The sequence below is a fragment of the Geotrypetes seraphini genome, chromosome 2 (assembly GCF_902459505.1).
Source record: "Geotrypetes seraphini chromosome 2, aGeoSer1.1, whole genome shotgun sequence".
Taxonomy (NCBI): domain Eukaryota; kingdom Metazoa; phylum Chordata; class Amphibia; order Gymnophiona; family Dermophiidae; genus Geotrypetes; species Geotrypetes seraphini.
The window spans coordinates 40,562,683-40,583,170 of record NC_047085.1 but is presented as its reverse complement, the minus strand read 5'-3'; the positions used below and the strand labels follow the sequence as shown (position 1 = coordinate 40,583,170).

Genomic DNA, 20,488 nt, shown 5'->3' with positions numbered 1-20,488 from the left:
TCTTTCTCTTTCTCCATGCCCAATTTCTTTCTGTCTCCCTGTTCCCTCTTTCTTTCTGTTTCCCTTCTTTCGTTGTCTCCCTGCCCCCCCTTCTTTCAGTCTCCCTGTCTGCCCCCTTTCTTTCTTTCTCCCTGCCCTCCCCCAAGCCACTAGGTTTGCCGCCTCCACCGGGGAACAGGCCTCCAAGCCACCGCCGCCCCAAGCTCTCCCTGCAGAAGCCTTGCGCTGACCAGCGTTCCACTCTCCTTCAATTCTGATGTCGGAGAGGAAGTTCCGGGCCAGCCAGGCATCGATTGGCTGGCCCAGAAATTCCTCTCTGAAGTCAGAATTGACATCGGGGAGAGGAATGCTGGTCAGCGCAAGACTTCTGCAGGTCCAAATCTCCGGATGCCCAGGGCCGAGGAAAAGAAAAAGCCAGTCTATAAATCCTTCCATGAGAGCTGTTCCAGTCTCCTTTCAGCATGGCATTTATAAGAATGCGTAGCCCCCCCCACCCCATAGGAACCACCTCAACTTCCCATTTTCAGGCTCAAGACGTCAGAGCAGCAGCAGCAGTTCTTGCATTTTTGGGTAGAGCACCTCCTGCTTTCGACCGTCTTTCTCCAATCTGGCGGCTCTGTCGATTCCACCAGGGGTAGCCGGCACTCAGATCTCCAGGGTCGTGACTTCCCTAGACCTCCCTCCCACCTTCTCCCAAAGGAAGTGACATCACCCTCCAGTCTATCAAAGAGTGTCTACGGGAGAAAGCGAGAAAGGGAAGACGGGTTCTGGCAGTCGGGCAAGGAAAGGCGTAGCGAGAATGGGTGTGCGTGAAGTGATGACCGGTGGGGAACCTCAGAGAAAGGAAGGCTGATCGGCCGGTCGATCGAGACAGCAACATGAGTCTATCACAGAACCCGGGATGGGCTCCGCGATCGACTCGCGTTACCTTCCCGATCGACCAGTCAATCGCGATCGACGTATTGGGCACCCCTGCCTTATACAGTATACCAGTGGTCCTTCACTAATGTTTAAGTGAGGGCCGTTTTAGGTCCAAAAGGGCTGAAGGAGAGCCAGAAAATATCTTCCTACTGATGCCAATAACACTTCTCAACATTCATGCCTACTAGAACACCTGGCCTTGATTACACAATGCAGAACACAGATGAACCCTATGCAAATACAGGACCACAAACTAAAAGTACTAATATACACAAATAAGTCTCATGATGCCAGACTCTGCATGCAGTTCACCACTAGAGAAATAGACATACATTTCTTCCTGAACAGTGCAAAATATAGATAGCGGATGTAAATTCTCAAAACTGACATATTTCAATCACTGAATTGAAAAGAAAATCCTTTTTCTACCTTTGCTGTCTGGTGATTTTAATTTTTCTAATCATCTTTTCCCACTCTAGCTATAATTCCTTTTTGTCTGTGCTCTTTTAACTCTGTTTCCAATGACTTTTATCCATTTGCTGTTTTTCTCTCCCTTACCTTATGATTAACATTTAACTTTCTTCCATTTTACTGCTTCTTTCTCAATCTGTCTTCCCCTCCTCTCCATCCACGTACATCATCTTATCCCGCTCTCCTCCCCCCACCCGTACTGTGGTCTGGCCTCTCTCTCTCTCCTCCTTCCCGCCTCCCCCCCCCTACTGTGGTCTGGCATCTCTCTCTCCTCCCTCCCTACTGCCCTGGTATGCTATATGTGGACTAATAACCTATTTGTGAACTGACTCTGTTTGCAAGAATTCCCCATAATCTTCCAATGTTCTCACTTATTCGCATTTCCCACTTTGAAATTTTGTCATTACAACAGATTTTTAGATAGGACATTTTCATTTCAAGCTGGTAAAATGAATACTTGGCTAAGCGAAACAATCTCAAAAGTTTTTTTTCCTATCAACACTTTAGGAAATCAGTAAAGACTTATCTTTTTGATAGATTTGTTACTTCTTAATCTCTTTTTTTTTTGTACCTTTGTTCTTGGTTACTTTATAATGTTCTGTTTTTGCTGCTTGTACTTCACTGGGTTGTTAGTTGTCTTCTTATTGTGAACCACTTAGAATATGTCATGGTATTGCGGTATACAAAAATAAAGTTATTATTATTATTATGTGGTCTGACTGTCTCGCCTGTTGTGCACTGCTTCTGTGTGTTGTAGATAAGCTGCCTTCTGTTTATTGATACTTTGTATGTTTCTATATGTTGAATAGGTTCCCTTTTTGAATCTATGTCCCTATGTGCTGTAGCTAGACCTCTTTGTTTATTGAAACTATGTATGTTCCCTTGTAACCTGTCCTGAGCTTTCTGGGAGGAAGGGATATCAATTAATCAATAATGTGATCTGTCATATCTCTCTCTCTCTCCTCCTTCCCTCCTCTCCCCTACTGTGGGCTGGCATCTCTCTTCTTACTTCCCTCCTCCTCCCTCATCTCTCTCCTCCTCTTCACCTCTTCCTGTGGGTCTGCTCTCTCTCTCCTAGCATATCTCTCTCCTCTCCTTCCCTTCCATCCCTGCTCTGCATCTCTCTCTCTCTCTTCTTCCCATGATCTGGCATTGCTGCCCTTCCCTTCTTTCTTCCCACAGAGGTCTGGCATCTTTTTACTCTTTCCTCCCCAGCTCCACAGTCCAGCATCTCTTTACTAACCTCTCCCTCTCACCCCCAGCATTTTTTTTACCCTCTTCGCTGCACTCTTTGGGCCACAGGCAGTGTGAGTGAACACGCTACCTTCGACGTTTCCAGAAGCTTTACTTTGCTACAGCTTCCTACCGCGGAGACAGGAAGTTGTGTAGCAAAGGGAAAGCTTCCAGGGCCGCCAAAGGCAGCATGTTTACTTCACTCATGCTGCATGCGGTCTGAAGAGTATAGCGCTGGAAACAAAAAGTAAAAAGTGCTGGATCCCGACAATGGAGTGGGGAATGATATTCTGCAAAGACTCCACAGACCGACCCAGAGATCCTGGAAGGCCGCAATTGGCTCGCAAGCCTTGCAATGAAGATCACTGCGGTATACAATTAACCTCCTATAACTTTTCCCCTGTTAGCAGCTCAGTGTTGCTAGAATACATTTCCTTGTGCATACAACTTTAAAGAAAACAAAACAGTCAAGATAAAATAGAACACAAGAACAGCGGCTACATGATATACAATGCTGTAAAATCTATTTTATCGGTGCACTCAGTTTTGCTTGGCAAAATTTTAATACATTTCCATTTATATCAGCGTTTCCTATCCCACTTTAGTTCCTTGTGAGCAACTGCTCCAAGCTTGGCCCACTCATTGTCACAACATTGCCCATACTATTCAAAATCTTTTAAGAAAATGAATACCACTGTCTAACAGATCTGTGCTAACAAGCTGCTTTCTTTAAACCACAAATGATAAAAAAATGCATCCTGTATTCTGTGAAACTTAAATATTGACATGTTCTTACCACGTGTGTTGGTAGCCATGTCGGCCACTTTCTGAAATGCATCCAAAAACGCGGCAGCAGCTACAACCGTGGTTCTGAAAATAAAAAGATAACAAGAGCACAAACCTTAGCCAGCTGCGGCCCATACATTCTGCCCTAAGGAGCAGGCACAGTGCACAGTGGGATTTGGGCAAGTTCTTCCAGTAAAAGAAGTGGGATCACAGAAAGGAGCACAATAAATGCTCTTCTGGCCAATCACGCATGACCCAGTGCAGTGCTTCTCCATCAAGACCTCAGGGCACACCCAGCCAGTAAGGTTTTTAAGATATCCACAATGAATATGCACAAGAAAGATTTGCAAATCTCTCATATGCATATTCATTGTGGCTATCCTAAAAATCTGACTGGCTGGGTGTGTCCCGAGTACTGGGTTGAGAAGCACTGCCCTAGCAGGCCGTAGCATCATGTAGCTACAGCTTTGGCAATACCGAGAATCTGGTGGGCTCCTGAAGAGGAAATGTGGCATCATATGGCTTTTCTGAAGGAGTCCTGACAAAAACAAGAGAACTGACCCAATGATCTCCACAGACAAATCCAAGAAGAAACAAAAAACAATCTGAAGAAATGATGTTCCTGAGATGGACTTTATTAATATTACAATAATATTAAAACTTGGCAAACAACATCAAAACCTCTAGAGCAGAGTCCGCTGAAAAGCTTTGGACCCTGGACCCAACACGGTCCGTGTTTTGACAAAATGTTTTCTTCAGGACATGGGTTCAAAAAGCTTTTTCACTCGGCTTTTTGAGCCCATGTCCTGCACACAGCTTTTATGGATCAGTTTATTTCCGACTGGCATCCACGTATCTTTACCATAGGACTTCATAGGGACCCATGAAGACATTTTGTCGAAACACGGACCATGTTGGGTCCAGGGTCCAAAGCTCTTCAGCAGACTGCACCCTAGAGGTTTTTATATGGTTTGTCAAGTTTTAACATTATTTTAATATTAATAAAGTTCATCTCAGGAACATCATTTCTCCACTTTGGTTTTTTTTCTGAAGGAGTGGCTTTCGTTGACACCATCCCATACAGACCATGTTTGTGCATAGGCACCATGTGTAAGAGGCTTGGGAGGGGATAAGCTTTCCCAGCCCCAACTACAAACTTCCCCCTCACTCCCACTGCAGCAAAAGCGACAGCTGTAAAAAAAAAAAACCCCAGGAAGACATATGGGACTATATCCATGCATATGCTACTGCTGATTATTCCAGTCCTGAACTCTAATATATAGCAGAATCTCAGTTAACCGGTATTCAACCAACCGGCACACTCACCCAACCGGCGAAAAAAAAAGTCCCCTAAAGCACCAGTGGTCCTGAGCCGCGAACCCCTTCCCTCTCTCAAGCTCTGAAGCAGTAAAAGTGGCAGCAATCCTGAAGCGCAAAACCCCTTCCCTCTCTCCCTCAAGCCTCAAAGCAGCAGCTGTCCTGAGCTGCAAATCCCCTTCCCTCCTGTCCCATAGAAACAGAAACAGTCATGAGCCGCAAACCCCTCTTCCTCATTCCCTCCAGCCCCAAAGCAGCAGAAGCAGCCAGGGGTCCTGAGCCATGACACTCCCCTCCCTCCCTTACCCAAAGCAACCACTGGTCAGCAGGAGGCAACACTCAAAATAGGCTACTCATGGCCAGCCCCAGAAGGGCCTTTCCTCTGACGCTTCGAATAAGAGGGGGAGGGAGGAAGGGGGTGTTCACAGCTCAGGACCGCTGCCTGCAGGACTGAATGAAGGGAAGGGTGTTCGTGGCTCAGAACTGCTGCCGGCTTCTACTGTTTTGGGGCAGAGGTATTGAGATCTAGCTCCTTGTACAGTAACTTTCAGACAACCAGAAAAACAGTTATCTGGTATCCACCGATCTCCATGGGTGCAGGATAGCTGAGATACTACAGTAAACTTCTTAAATCAAACGGGCAGGGAAACGAGCCCACAAGTTCTGCTGATGTTTCTATCACGGTGTCAGGTCAAAAGCGCGCCGGGACAAAGGCGCGCCCAGACAATTGAGCGCAGCATGGAGGCGCACGCCGCTTAAAATTACTGTTTTTAGGGCTCCGACGGGGGTGTGTGGGGGGGAACCCCCCACTTTACTTAATAGACATTGCACCGCGTTGTGGGGGCGTTGTGGGGGGTTTGGGGGGTTGTAACCCCCCACATTTTACCGAAAACTTCACTTTTTCCCTGTTTTTAGGGAAAAAGTTAAGTTTACAGTAAAATGTGGAGGGTTACAACCCCCCAAAACCCCCATAACGCCGGCGCGATGTCTATTAAGTAAAGTGGGGGGGTTCCCCAACAAAAACCCCCGTCGGAGCCCCTAAAAACAGTAATTTTGAGCGGCGCACACCTCCGCGCTGTGCTCAATTGTCCGGGTGTGCCTTTGTCTTTCACGCCGTTGTCTATGAACCTTCTATCACTACTGCTACTGACCCAGGAAATCAGTAAGAGGGTAAGTGGAGGTTGAGAGAGAAAGAGAAAAATGCATAGAGAGATAGAGAGAGACTTTAGGAAAAATATGGGAAGCGCAATTGAATGCTGTGAAAAGCTAAAACCGCCTTTGGTGGGGACTAGGGTTATATTGGGACAACCACCCTTTTGTGGTAAACTGTAGGCAAGCTGAATGAATACAGTACAAGAGCTTGGAGTTAACCTACTCTGAGCCAGTGGCATAGCCACGAGTGGGCCTGGGTCCACCCAATTTGGGCTCAGACCCGCCCAGCAGCAGTGTACCCGAGTTCATCATTAGCCTGGAGGCAACAGGCTGGGCTCCCACGTCACTCTCTTCATGTGTCAGTGGCAGCAATTTCCACACACTGCTTGCTACTAAACCAGAAGCCTCCCCCCCCCCCTCCGTCACTTCCCACTCAGGAAGTCGTAACAGAAGGGGTGGGGCACGGCAGAGGGAAGGCTTCCGGTTTAGCAGCAGGCATCATGTGGAAACTGCTGCCACTGGCACATGAAGAGAGAGTGACGCTGGAGCCCAGCATGTTCCTCTTCACTGGCAAGAGAGAGTTGTGGATAAAATAGAATGAGGAAGAGGGGCAGAAAAAAAACATACAAACACTTTATAATAGCCCCTTAAAAGATTTCATGTAAGAAACTTTGTTTTCTGGGAACATATACATATTTAACCTTTTGTTTGGCATTGTTGCTCAGAAGCAACATGTGTTTTCTATGGCTCTTATGGGAGATCTGCATCTCCAAGTACTGGGCACTGTGGCTCTCGTTCAACATCAAGTTACATAATGCAGCCGTATCACTAGCTGCCACTTAAAGGGTTAAAACATAATTTGTACTTTCACTGAAACTGCTATTTCAAAACACTTTCCTAAAACTCCTCCTAAATACAAGCCACTTAAGAGTGATTGCCCCCCCCCAAAAAAAAAAAACAAAAAAAACACAACAACAAACCTATTTCTAGGGCTTTTAATAGGCTGGTTTCTTTGTGAGATCCCCATATTACCCAGGGTACAATCTTCTTATTAGCTTATTATACTCCATGTGTAGCACAATTCTATCTCTGAGCAGTCTTTGCACATCTGCAGCAGTTTCAGTGTTCTCCTAAACAACCTCTGGCTCTGGAATGCATTGCCAGAGGTTGTGGTAAGAGCGGATAGTGTAGCTAGTTTTAAGAAAGGTTTGGACAATTTCCTGAAGGAAAAGTCCATAGTCTGTTATTGAGAAAGACACGGGGGAAGCCACTGCTTGCCCTAGATCGGTAGCATGGAATGTTGCCACTCCTTGGGTTTTGGCCAAGTACTAGGGACCTGGATTGGCCACCGTGAGAACGGGCTACTGGGCTTGATGGGCCATTGGTCTGACCCAGTAAGACTATTCTTATGTTCTTGACTCTGAAATGTCACCCAGTCTGGCCTACTGGCCATTTCCCAAACCTCACACTTCAGTATGAAATCTATTCACAATTCAAATGTTATCTACTGGAGAAAAATGCAGATCTACTTACCTAAGTTGAGACTGCAGTTTTCCAGCCTTATTAATAAAATCTTCCCAAACCGGGTAGCTCCCCTGAAAGAGACACAAAGAAGTGAGGAGATCAAATTATGATTATTTTTTTAAGTGAATCTATATGACAAAAACCTCTACTGATCAGCAAGCTTAAAATCTTCCTCTATTCCAAGGATGACAAACTTATTATAATTAGGTTGCACCGATGTGGAAATGCTCCTTTCCAGCACTGTTGCAAGTTTTCATCTTACCTTTATCTCCTGTCTTCATCTTGATGTCCCAAACCCAGAAGAACACAGCCATGATTTATGACCAATCTATAGACCTAACCTCTGGGCTCCTCATACACCTACTGTGACATGAAACATCAGTTGAGGCTGAAAGCCTTCTTTCTCACTACTAATACAGTACAGTACTGGTTAAGGACTATACAGTGCTCCCCCGGTCATTCACGGTCGGCAATGCGCAGTCCCGGTCATTCGCAGTATTTCCTGACCGCAAATGACCAGGCAGGAGAGAGCAGCCGGAGAGGCAGGAGAGAGCAGCCAGAGCGCCGGCGAGTGAAGGAAGTCACCCGCGGTATGCTCCGACCGCCTCTTCCTGCACTAAAGTCGGCCTCACCAATCAGGAGCTGCGTGTCAAAGCAGCTCATGATTGGTGAGGCCCGACTTTAGTGCAGGAAGAGGCGGTCGGAGCATACCGCGAGTGATTTCCTTCACTCGCCGGCACTCCGGCTGCCCTCTCCTGTGTCCCCTGCTAAAAACCGTATTCGTGGTTTTTCCAAGATTCACGGGGGTTCCTGGAACGGAACCCCCGCAAATATCGAGGGAGTACTGTACACATGTGTCAGTTTATTTATTTATTTCGTTTTCTATTCTGTTGTCCCCAAAGAGCTCAGAACAGGTTAATTACCATTCCTCTCTCTTTTCTGTGACAAGTGTTAGATTCCAATTTCTGCTTGCTTTTTGAATTCTATGTATTTATTTTATTTATTCAATTTTCTATACTGTTCTCCCAGGGGAGCTCAGAATGATGTACATGAATTTATTCAGATACTGTATATACTTGAATATAAGTCAATCCGAACATAAGTCGAGACCCCGGTTTTCCCCCCAAAGGAGGAAAAATGGTGACTCGAATATATAAGTCGGGAAGCTTAATATTCAAGTGTCCTACCGCGTCAGGCTCTGCACCCAGCCCCCTTCCTTCCTCCCCTCCTCTGTCAGGCTCTGCGCCCAGCACCCTTGCATCCTCCCCTCCCCAATAAGGCTCTGCACTCTCCCTCCCAGGCTCTGCCCTCTGTCCCCCCTCCCTGCCCTATCTTCCTACCTCTGACGATCTGGTGGAGGTGCAGCGGGTCCTCTGCCGATCGTTGGTAGAGGTGCAACGGGCAGGAGCAAGCTTTCTGAACTCCTGCCTCGCTGCTAACCAGCTGCGCGGATCCACTTAGTCCAAATCAGCGGCACAAGCAGCAGCGCGATTTGGCACTGCTTCTTGGCGCTGAGCAGCTTCCTTACTGGCTCCTGCGAGTTCTCGTGAGAATTTGTGGGAGCCAGTAAGGAAGCCACTCAGCGACGAGAAGCAGCGCCAAATCGCGCTGCTGCTCGTGCCGCTGAGATGTTCTAAGTGGATCCGCGCAGCCGGTTAGCAGCAGAGCAGGAGTTCAGAAAGCTTGCTCCTGCCCGCTGCACCGCCACCAACGATCGTCAGAGATAGGAAGATAGAGCAGGGAGGAGGAGGGAGGCAGAGCCCGGCTGCGGTGGCATTAAAAAATTCTAGGAGGGGGCATTGACCGAATATAATCCGGGACCCCCATTTTTGGCCCAAAAATCCCGGTTTATATTTTAGTATATACGGTACTCAAGCATTTTTCCCTGTGTGTCCTGCTGGGCTCAATATCTAATGTACATGTGGCAATGGGGGGATTAAGTAACTTGCTCATGGTCAAAAGGAGCAGTGTGGGTTTGAACCCACAACCTCAGGATGCCGAGGCTGTAGCTTTAACCATTTTAATACTGTCCATCCACTAAGGTAATACAGAACTAGGGCACCAGGACACCAACAGCTAGGAAATGAAGGGTAAAGGAACATTTGAAACCAGTACTCTAGCTGAAAACTATCAAAACAAAAATACCATAAAAAAAAAAAGGTAAGGCTGAAAATGCTTTCAAAAACAGTTGTATTGAGAAGTTGAGATCAAATGACCTCTTCTCATTTTCTTCCCTCAAAACTAGTCGTCACATTCTTGAATTCTTTTAGACTATCAACAGGGACAGTGTTAGCAATTAAGAAGCCTTGTGTGGACCAGTTTGCTTAGCAGAAATTCTATATGTAAGTAGTGCCACTCATGTGAGAAGCCCTTAAGTGATGCCACTCTTTCAATACTCTTCTGCAACCTGGCTTCTAATATGTGCCAAGCCAAACACTTGTATTCCTTTGTGGTGAGATTTTAAAGTGCCAGAGTCTGTTTATAGAATACCAATGCAACTTTGCATATACAGATCTATAACCTCTCATATTTTGAGACCTAGGGTCACCTTATACAAAATTATTTCTATTCTCTGAATCTTTGTGTTTCAAGTGGTAATAAGACTCTTTAACGCATTTTCCAGCATACTTAACTTGCATTTTCTTTGAGCCTCTTATATGGTGAATAGCCAAGATAAGATCCTATGTATTTAAAAGTTATTAAAATTCATGCACGGTGCTCGAGAGGTAAAACAGCACAGCTCCATGCTGATGCCACTTTAGTTTGTGCCCTAAGAATGGCTAAAATAGAACAGAATCAAGAACACAAATTTTATAATCCTCTATAATAAAATCCTAAGCGTGCATGCGCACTTAGGACGGTGGGTTCCCTGACAGTATGCTGTGTCCCTCCGTGCCGAATTCCATTTTCGAACATAGCAGGGAGCACGCCAGCGACTCCCCCCCTCCCACCCTCACTCACCAACCGCTGCTCCTCTGGGGGAAAGTAAAAGGAAGGGAGAAGGAAAAATTATGTTCTTACCTGTTAATTTTCTTTCCCTTAGACGCAGCAGATGACTCCAGAGACCAATGGGATAGCTCACATCTACCAGCAGGCGGAGATAGAGAAACTGATTAACAGGTGGTCCTATTGGCTGGCACGCCTCCTGTCTCATCAGTATAGCTCCTTGCCCAAGCACACGTAACCAGCAATAGGCATAGCATGTAAAAAACTTCTTTCCCATAACAAATCTCAAAACGCAATAATACAGAAAACAACCTGCCATAATAACAAACTGCGAAAGTTGCAAAAGAAAAAACCAAGAGACAATATCCAGAAAGGGTGGGGCTCTGGATTCATCTGCTGCGTCTAAGGGAAAGAAAATTAACAGGTAAGAACATAATTTTTCCTTCCCTAGCAACAGCAGCAGATGAATCCAGAGACCAATGGGATGTAGCAAAGCAATTCTCAATCTGGGTGGGAAGCAAATGCCGTCTCCGCAACAACCGAAGCACAAAACGCCCCTACCGCATGCGCCCCCACATCCAAGCAGAAATGGGGAGAGAAAGCACACTCGGAAGACCAATTAGCCGCGAGACAAATCTCCTCCAAGGAAAAAAAAAAAAAACCTCTGGGCCGAGCCCAAGAAGTAGCCATCGCTCCAGCGGAATGATCATGAAGTTCTTTCGCCAACCGCTTCCCTGCCAGCAAGCAAGCATAAAGAATGTCCTCCTGGACCCATTGAGCGATGGAGGCTTCGGACGCCACCAAACGTTTGAGGCGTCCCTTGAAGAATGCAAAAAGGAGATATAAACAACTAAAGTCGTAAGAAACCGAGCTCACAGAGAACGCTACGTACATATCAAAAAATGCAGTGAATAAAAGCACTGCTCCCAATTTCCCCTCCCAGGAAGAAGGAAGGAAAAACGAGCATGACATAAAAGAAAGGATGACACCCCCCTAGAAAGAAATAATGGTACCATCCGAACTGATACCCCATATTTCGGAAATCAGAAATAGGAATCCCCGTTGAACAAGGCCTGCAACATAGAAAACTGCAGAGCTGAAGCCATGGCCACAAGAAACCCCATGTTCAACGGCACAGCCCTTTAGAGTCCCAAAAGACAAGGATGAAATGAAGCCTTCGGTATACTGAGAAGAAGTACGTGAAGATTGTACTCCAAACCGGGCTTTCTAAGAGGCGCATGAATATACCGCACTCTGTTTAGGACCTGAACTACATGAAGCTGAGAAGTAAGCGAAGAGCAATATACCTAGCCCATGTAACAAGCTAAGAATGGCACTAGAAGCTGAAGGGAATTGAACGCTAAGCCCTCGGCAATACACCTGTGCCAAAAAGGAACTCAGGAGTGGTTCAAACGTTAAGAAGCACCCAAGAAAGGAAAAACCTCCAAAAGGAAGCAGAAGCCACAGGAGAAGACTTCCGTAGCACCTGGATAAGAGAAGAAACAACCTGCTTCGCATAATCCTTACACGTCAGCCAAGATTTTTCAAAAAACTAGGTCGTAATACTAAAGTAGTACAAATATCCATGTTGAACGGACCCTAGGCGAGCAAAGCTGGAGATACCAGGAAACTTCTTAGTCCGGCTGTTGAAAGACTCATCAAATCCGCAAAGTAAGGATGGTGCCGCCAATCCAGAGATTCTACAAATACTGTGCCCGGAAAGCGAGCTCGAGGTGGCAAATCCAAGCCATCGGAAAACACTGAAAAAGAGAAGGCAGAAGCGAGAAAGGAGCCATGCAGCTACCCCCTCTAACTCCCACTCCCTGGGCCCGCCGAAGAAGCTATGAAGCTTAGAATTGAGAGACAAGGCCATGAGGTCTAGATCAAGCAGATCTCACTTCCATAAAAAGAGCTAGAACGCTTGAGCCACAAATCTCAATATCCAGGATGCAGAAGATTACACTATTACTAACATGCACACTTTCCAGAGCGTACACAGCGCTGTACACTGTAACATACAAGAAATGGGCCATGCTCAGATTCCGCGGAGAGAAAGTCTATCCAAACTCTTATCCTGATCCATAAAAGGATCTGCCAACAGAAGACGAAGATGAGAGTCCACCCATTGAAGCAGAACAACTTCACCTGCCAATGAGTGCAACACTTACTGCCCAAGCAGTAGAGAAATACCCCCATCCTAATGCTGACCAAAAGGACCCTCAGCGGCAATCTGGAAGAATGATCTGAAGCTCCAGAAAGGTAGCCTGACCCTGCTCAAGAGCAGAAGAATGAACAAGTACTGAGTCGCCTCTGAAGACCAGACTCCAGGAGCTGAGGATGGAAGCCACGGAGCCCCCCAACCCGACAGCCCGGGATGGTCGGTGATCATGAGATAGTCCAGCAAAGACCGAGGCATGCCTTGAAAAGAGAAATCGCGCGGAGCCACCAAATCATACAGAGTGATGCAGGAGGAGCATACCAAATAATTGGTGCCCTGAGATACCGGGAACCACCGGAACAAAAGCGACTGCTGTAGCGTAAGAAGGGGAAAGCAAGCCGAAGTCCCCAGTGGAGTCAGCAATATGGATCCCAGAAACTGTACAGAATCCCATACTCTTGGTCATGGTAAGCTAAGAAGAATACCAATCTGAGACAGAGACCCCACGCCCAAGTCTCCGGAAAGAAACACATGTCTCTCCTATATGAATAAAAACATCACCCCGATATACCTATAAATAATACAGGAGAAAAGAGTGCTGTGCAAATTCAAAGATGCACGTGTAAAGAACTGAGGAAAAGATATCACCCTTTTCATGTCAGTCAAATGGCCCGACTGGAAGTCATCTGAATCAAGCAGGCAGTCAAGAAGAAATTAGATGAATCGCCTGGTAGTGCCAAAACGGTACCACCGCCCACATCACCTAAAACATTCGTGAAGCCTTGGGTAGGCAAAATGGCATGTGCCAAAACCGAAAGCGCCGCTCCAAGAGAGGCAGGCAAACCAAGTGCCGATTCGGAGTCCATAGAGAAAATGTAAATATACTCCCAGGTTGTCTGCAGAAATGTGTAACCCCGAGAAACTAATTCAGCAGAATGGGATCCAGCCTGCCCAATGCCCCCTATCTCGGGCACCATGCGGTAAGTGGAACAACGTCCCTTAGTTCCCGAAGAACTACAAGAACCATCCTGAGGACCAGTAACACTGAAAAGGGAAACACAAAACATAGAGACTCCAAGAACGAACTGGAAAACCTGAGGAGAATGCAAAGATGCAAGCATCCTGAAAAATCTTCACAGCCCTCTGACCTGACATTATAGTGTCTTCTCCCTCATGAGAAAGTCTGAAGAGTCATTGGAAGAAGTCACGATCCCCTCAGAATGAAGTGCAGAAGGTCAGGGAATGGCAGAATAAGACTGTAGGATCTGCAAGAAGATTCTCCTAGGAAAAATCAAGGTTCACAATGTAAAGAGGAATATACTGGAACCATGAAAACAGTACTAACCCCATGCAACATGAGCGAAATACGTATGTCCTTTAAAGTGAATACGTACTAGACTCAATCAAGATGCTACATCTACCGCCCCGTGGAAAACAACAGCATCCTTACAGGTATCAGACAAAGCTCACATCGTTAATGAGAGCTTCAGGGATGAGGCTAACAGCCACATAGTGCATGAACCTCCATGGGTTTGATAGAATAGGTAACTGGCTCCTGGTTAAAAGGAGCTGTACAGCCTTTTCTGTCTGGTTGGGGGGCCCGTCTAGCATGTGCCATGAGAAAATGGTGACAGGAGAAACCAGCGTGATAAGCATGGAAATCTGAAGTCCAGGCCCCCTCAGAAAGAGAAAGAGAGTCCTGGCGCAGGAATATGCGCAGTGTCATTATGCCCATAGAGACAGCCCGAACTTGGAAACTGCTTGTACTACCTTTAAGCATAAATATCCTGTGCCACTACTAGACACATGCAGCTCAGCACAGAGGCCCAAACAAGGACAGTTACCAATAGACAAAGGCTCAATCTGCAGGGACCCCAAGAGAGACAATGAGATACCTGTGTGAAATACAATCTTACTGCTGATCTCACTGTGCCGTGAGTTGCCGTATGTCGCCCCAGTCTGGAGACAAACCGAGACTGGGTGACCTAGCACAGGTCAGAGTCTCTCTGGTAAACCCCTTGAGTGCTAACCCCAGAGTCCGATTAAACAAGCAGCTTCCTTCAAGGGAGTACAGCAGGAACACAGACATAGACATATAAAGCTGCCCAAGCTTGTCCCAAAGCTGGTGAAACACATACAACTTGTCTGAACCGGAAAGAAGAGAACCTCCGGCATACCCTGACTAAAGTCAGCTGAAACAAACTACCGGAACGCTGCAGCTCTCCCGCCATCGCCGGAGACCCATGCGCATGCCTGATTCTCGCTGACACGTGGCCGCTGCATCAACGCTCCTAGAAACATAGTCGGATTCGAGCCCCGCAAAATTTACCCTGCCGCGGCTTGCATAGAAAGAAAATCAGACTCGGGGAATAACCAGAAGAACGGCCCACAGCACCGGAAAAAACATATCCCATCTCATGCGCGCTGATAAAAACCGGCACCTGCACAATCAGCTGCACATGGCCGTGACAAACACTGATGAAAGAGAGCCTCAGAATAAACAGGACTACTGCTGCACTGAAACCCAACAAAGAGAACAAGTACGAGCATGAAATCGCATCGCTACTGCTGCGCTGTAACCAACAAGGAAACAAAGCGCGTGCATGCAAAGGGCGGGAAGTCCCGGCTCCCTCCATGGATTTCTAGTCATAAAACTTAGCCTCAATAAAATATCCATACCTTAAATGTATGATGACCGAACCCACAGTACTAAGACTTCCAAACAGAACCTGAAGTTCAAACAACTATAAAAGCCAGACATACTCACAGCTTGTTGTTAGGGCCGGCTGAAGCCAGTTTGCAGCAAAAGCATGGCAGAATGTAACAACTGTGGTCTCTTTTTTTTTTATTTTTTTTTTTACAGAGAAGGGAAAGAAGAAAAAAATTGAGACCCAGTCAGACCCTCTAGCAATGGAGGGAGGGTGAGGCAGGGACAAGGGGGGGCCCAAGTGTAACCTCTAAAGCCGGCACCGTTCAGCCGGACACCCCTGTCTCACTGAAGAGAAAAATCTCAACAGGAGAAACAGAATGGCAGTCTCACTGAAGAGAAACCTCAACAGGAGAAAATAAAGTTCCAGCCACAGCCAGAATTCAGGAGCTAGTTGAATAGCGACCTTTTCCTGCTGGGAGATAGAGATTACTGATGAGACAGGAGGAGTGCCAGCCAATAGGACCACCTGTTAATCAGTTTCTCTATCTCCGCCTGCTGGTAGATGTGAGCTATCCCATTGGTCTCTGGATTCATCTGCTGCTGTTGCTAGGGAAGGTCTACTGTTGGACAGGGGGAGCAGGGAAGAAGTGCTGCTGGACAGGGGGGACGTAAAACAAAGGAAGAAGGGCTGCTGCTGGACAGGGGGAGCAGGGAATGGGTGCTGCTGGATAGGGGAGGAGATAAAAGGAAGGGAGAAGGGCTGCTGCTGGACAGGGGGAACAGTGAAGGGGTGCTGCTGGACAGGGGAGATGTAAAATGAAGGGAGAAGGGCTGATGCTGGACAGGGGGAGCAGGGCAGGGGTGCTGCTGGACAGGAGGTAGGTAAAAGGAAGGGAGAAGGGCTGCTGCTGTCATACTGTCAAGGGTGCCTAGCACACTTCAACAAGGCTGCTATGATCTCAACAAAAAGATAAATTTGAAGATTTGCTATTCAAACAAATATGACTGGTAAAAACCAAAATCAAGTGCACACTCCAGAATTTGATCCCAATGGCTTAAAGTAAGATGTGGCATATCAGGCCTTCTATAAAGTCCTACAAACCTCTATCACAGTGGTCTCAAACTCAAACCCTTTGCAGGGCCACATTTTGGATTTCTAGGTACTTGGAGGGCCTCAGAAAAAAATAGTTAAAATCTTATTAAAGAAATGACAATGAGGTAAAACTCTTATAGTTTATAAAGCTTTCCTTTTGGCTAAGTCTTAATAATAATATTGTAATTTATAGCTAAAGAGACATATGATCAAGAAACTGTTTTATTTTATTTTTGTGATTATGATAAACATACCGAGGGCCTCAAAATAGTATTGGGCGGGCCGCAAGTTTGAGACCACTGCTCCATCATGATTTATTGACTTAGGTGGACAGAGCAAAACTAGTCACATATCTTTCTATAATGCCATAACTGTTTGTTTAAACCCTGCACACATTTAATGAACCAACTGCATAAATAATCCTCTATAATAAAACCCTAAGCACACATACGCACTTAGGGTTTTGTGATCCCTGCAGCGTGATGTGTCCTTCCGTCAGCACGTGCAGGCCACAGCGGCTTGAAGCGGCTGTTGGCACGTGCAGGCAGTTGAGCTACGGCAGTGGCAGTTTGAAGAGGAATGGCTGGAGGGTGTCATGCGGGTGCTGAGAGGTGGACAGGAGGGCAGACGTGAACGGAACAGAAGCCAGATGCTGGACAGGGGATCAGGGAAGGGGTGCTGCTGGACAGGGGGGGATGTAAAAGGAAGGGAGAAGCCCTACTGCTGGACAAGGGTGGTGGTGGACAACCACGGAAAGAGAGAGACAGAAAGACAGATAGAAAGCAGCCGAAAGAGAGAGAAAGAAAGAGACACATCTATTCTAGAACCAGTTAATAATAATAATAATAATAACAGCTTATGTAACAGGCTTAAAGACTAGTATACAATATAAAATGGAATTGAGATTTAATGTTTTCTTATGGGCCCGTGTTTTATGGACAGTTTTACATTTGAATACATGCATAAATAAGAACATTTAGGTTTTAGGAAAAAAGATTACCAGTAAATCTTGGCTTTTCCCTCTAACACTTATAGCAGTGTCTTTCAAACTTTCTCAAGCCGGGGCACACTAAAGGTAGTGGCCACAGCTTGAGGCACCCGGAAGTGCGCAGATGTCGCCATTATGTCATCATGCGCATGCATGACATCATCACGTCGACATTCACTCATGCACAGAGCCCCTGCAGACAGGCCCTGAAATGCCAGTAGGGCGTGGTATCAGGAAAGTCTAACAATATCAACTGAGTGCCCCCAACCACAGACCTCCCATGCTCCACCCTAGACCTACCAAAGCCCTTCCCCAGATCCTTTACTAATTGTAATGCAAAATAAACATTTTCTCTACGTTTGTTGTCCGGTGACTTCATTTTTTTCTGTGCTTTCAATTATGTTTCCAAGGCCTTCTTCTCCATTGACTGTTTTTCTCTCCCTTCTTCACTTTCTGCCCTGCATCCATCTTTGGCATTAAATTAACATTCAATTTTTCCATTTTTCTGCTTTCTTCTCAAAATCTACTTTTCTATGTCTTACCTTCCCTTCCTCTCTCTCTCTCCTTCCCTCCCCCCACCCCCCAGTAGTACAACATCTCTCTCCTTCCTTTCCCCCCTTCCAGTCTGACATCTCTCTCCTCTCCTTCCCACAATCTGGCATAGCGCTACCAGACTCCCCCTCCTTCCCTTCCATTCCCTGGTCTGGTATCTCCCTTCTTTAGTCATCTCCTCCCACCCCTCCAGTGTAACATTTCTCTCTACCTTCCTCCTTTCTGCCCCCTGCAGTCCATCTCCCTTCTTCCTTTCTGGTCCCCCTCACAATTCAATATTTCTCCCTCCTTTCCACCAGTCCAACATTTCTTTCTCTCTTCCTCCTGCATGCTTCTTCTCCTCCGATCCTCTTACCCTCCCCTAACCAACATCTCTCTCTCTCTCTCCCCTCCATGAGTCCAACTTTTCACTCTGCCCTCTCCCCTCCTTCCCTCCCCCCCGAGTGTGACATTTCTCCATCCCTCCTTTCTATCCTCTCCATCCATCTCACCCTTTCCACGAGTCCAACCCTTTCTGCCTCCTGCACACTTTCTCTCTCTCTCTCCTTGCCTCTTCCCTCGAGTGGCATCCTTCCTTCCCACTCCCCAACCCATGTTCTCTCCCCATGTACCATTTCTCCTTCTCGAATCACTAAATTCTAGAAGAAATATAAAATTAATAAAATTGACATCAGTACGGGCACAACTCACTATATAGGAGTGAAATTTAGCCCCGGCAGAATCTCATAGATGACAAGCACCAGACTGAAAGTCTAAATAAGACCTGCCCCATACATCATTATGTCTAATTTTTTTTAAATTAATTAATCAAAAAAATCAGTAGCTGAGAAGGTAAGGAATAAGAGATTAGGTTTCATAAACTACAAGAGATCGCAGAAAGAGGAAGACAGGCAAAAATATCTGGAAAAGTAAAGAGCAGCAAAGATGCAAATGGAAGAAAAAATAGCTGACATGGTAAAATGGGGCGACAAGACATTTTTTAGATATATTAGTGATAGGAAGAAGGGCAAAAGTGGCATTGTGAGACTCAAAGTTGAAGGGGAAGAAGCTGATAAAGAAAAGGCCGAATTGCTTAACAGATATTTCTGTTCTGTGTTCACGGCTGAAGCGCCAGGAGCGGGACTGCAGCAGACAAACATGAATATGTATGGAGGAGTAAAAGACCCTAATTGATTTTCAAAGGGTTGTGTTTGTGAGGAGTTAGCTAAAATAAAGGTAGACAAAGCAATGGGTCAGATTGTATACACATCCTAGGGTGCTGAAGGAATTAGGGAAGTTCTGGTAGCTCCGCTGACTGACCTTTTCAACGAGTCTCTAGAGTCGGGAGTCGTACCGGAGGACTAGAGAAGGGCGGATGTGGTCCCTCTCCACAAAATTGGATGTAAGGAAGAAATAGGGAATTACAGACCGGTAAATCTGACTTATATGGTAAGCAAATTAATGGAAACATTTTTTAAACAGAGAATGGTAAAGTTTCTGGAATCCTGTGGATTACAGAACCGGAAGCAACATGGATTCACTAGAGGTAGGTCTTGTCAGACAAATCTGATCAATTTCTTTGACTGGGTGACCAGAGAATTGGATAGAGAATATGCGCTAGATGTGGTGTATTTAGATTTTAGCAAAGCCTTTGACAGTGTTCCTCACAGATGTCTAATAAATAAACTGAGTGCCCTCGGGATGGGTCCCAAAGTGATGGGCTGGGTCAAGAACTGGTTGAGTGGAAGGCAACAGAGGTAGTGATCAATAGAGATCGCTCTGAGGAAAGGGATGTTACCAGTGGTATGCCTCAAGGTTCTGTTCTTGGGCCTGTTCTTTTTAACATTTTTATAAACGATACGGCTGAAGGGTTGTCGGGTAAGATTTAAGAACATAAGAATTACCGCTGCTGGGTCAGACCAGTGGTCCATCGTGCCTAGCAGTCCGCTCACACGGCGGCCCTCTGGTAAAAGACCAGCACCCTAACTGAGACTAGCCTCTTTGCGGATGATACGAAAATCTACAACAGAGTAGACATGCTGGATGGTGTGAATAACATGAAGAAAGACCTGGCGAAGCTTGAAGAATGGTCTGATATTTGGCAGCTAAAATTTATTGCTAAGAAATGCAAGATCATGCATTTGGGCTGCAAAAACCTGAGGGAACGGTATAGATTAGGGCGTGAAAAGCTTATGTGCACAACAGAAGAGTGGGACTTAGGTGTGATTGTATGTGATGATCTTAAGGCAGCCAAACAAGTTGAAAAGGTGACGGCGAAAGCTAGAAGGATGCTAGGTTGTGTAGGGAGAGGTATGGCTAGTAGGAAAAGGAGGTATTGATGCCCCTGTATAAGACTTTGGTGACACCTCATTTAGAATACTGTGTACAATTCTGGAGAATCAAACACCCCAAAAGGTGATTCTGAGATCTTTTTTCCTCCATTTAGGCTATACATCTACCAGTATCAACCTATGGTGGTACTTGTACAAGTCTGGAGGCCACACCTACAAAAAGATATAAAAAGGATGGAGTCGGTCCAGAGGAAAGCTACTAAAATGGTATGTGGTCTTCATCATAAGGCGTATGAGGACAGACTTAAAGATCTCAATCTGTATACTTTGGAGGAAAGGCGGGAGAGGGGGGAGATATGATAGACACGTTTAAATACCTACGTAATGTAAATGCGCATGAGTCGAGTCTTTCATTTGAAAGGAAACT

At 46.1% G+C, this 20,488-nt stretch overlaps 1 protein-coding gene across 9 annotated transcripts in view; it reads right to left on the bottom strand.

The window, feature by feature from the left end:
* Positions 1-20,488, bottom strand: part of MTSS1 (MTSS I-BAR domain containing 1) — a 359,179-nt gene that overhangs the window by 296,966 nt on the left and 41,725 nt on the right. For all 9 annotated transcript variants that reach the window (XM_033932873.1, XM_033932871.1, XM_033932872.1 and 6 more), the window contains exons 2-3: positions 7,414-7,475; positions 3,422-3,495 (exon numbers count right to left, since the gene is read on the bottom strand). In XM_033932873.1, coding sequence (XP_033788764.1) covers positions 3,422-3,495; positions 7,414-7,475 — 136 coding nt within the window. The remainder of the gene's footprint in view (positions 1-3,421; positions 3,496-7,413; positions 7,476-20,488) is intronic.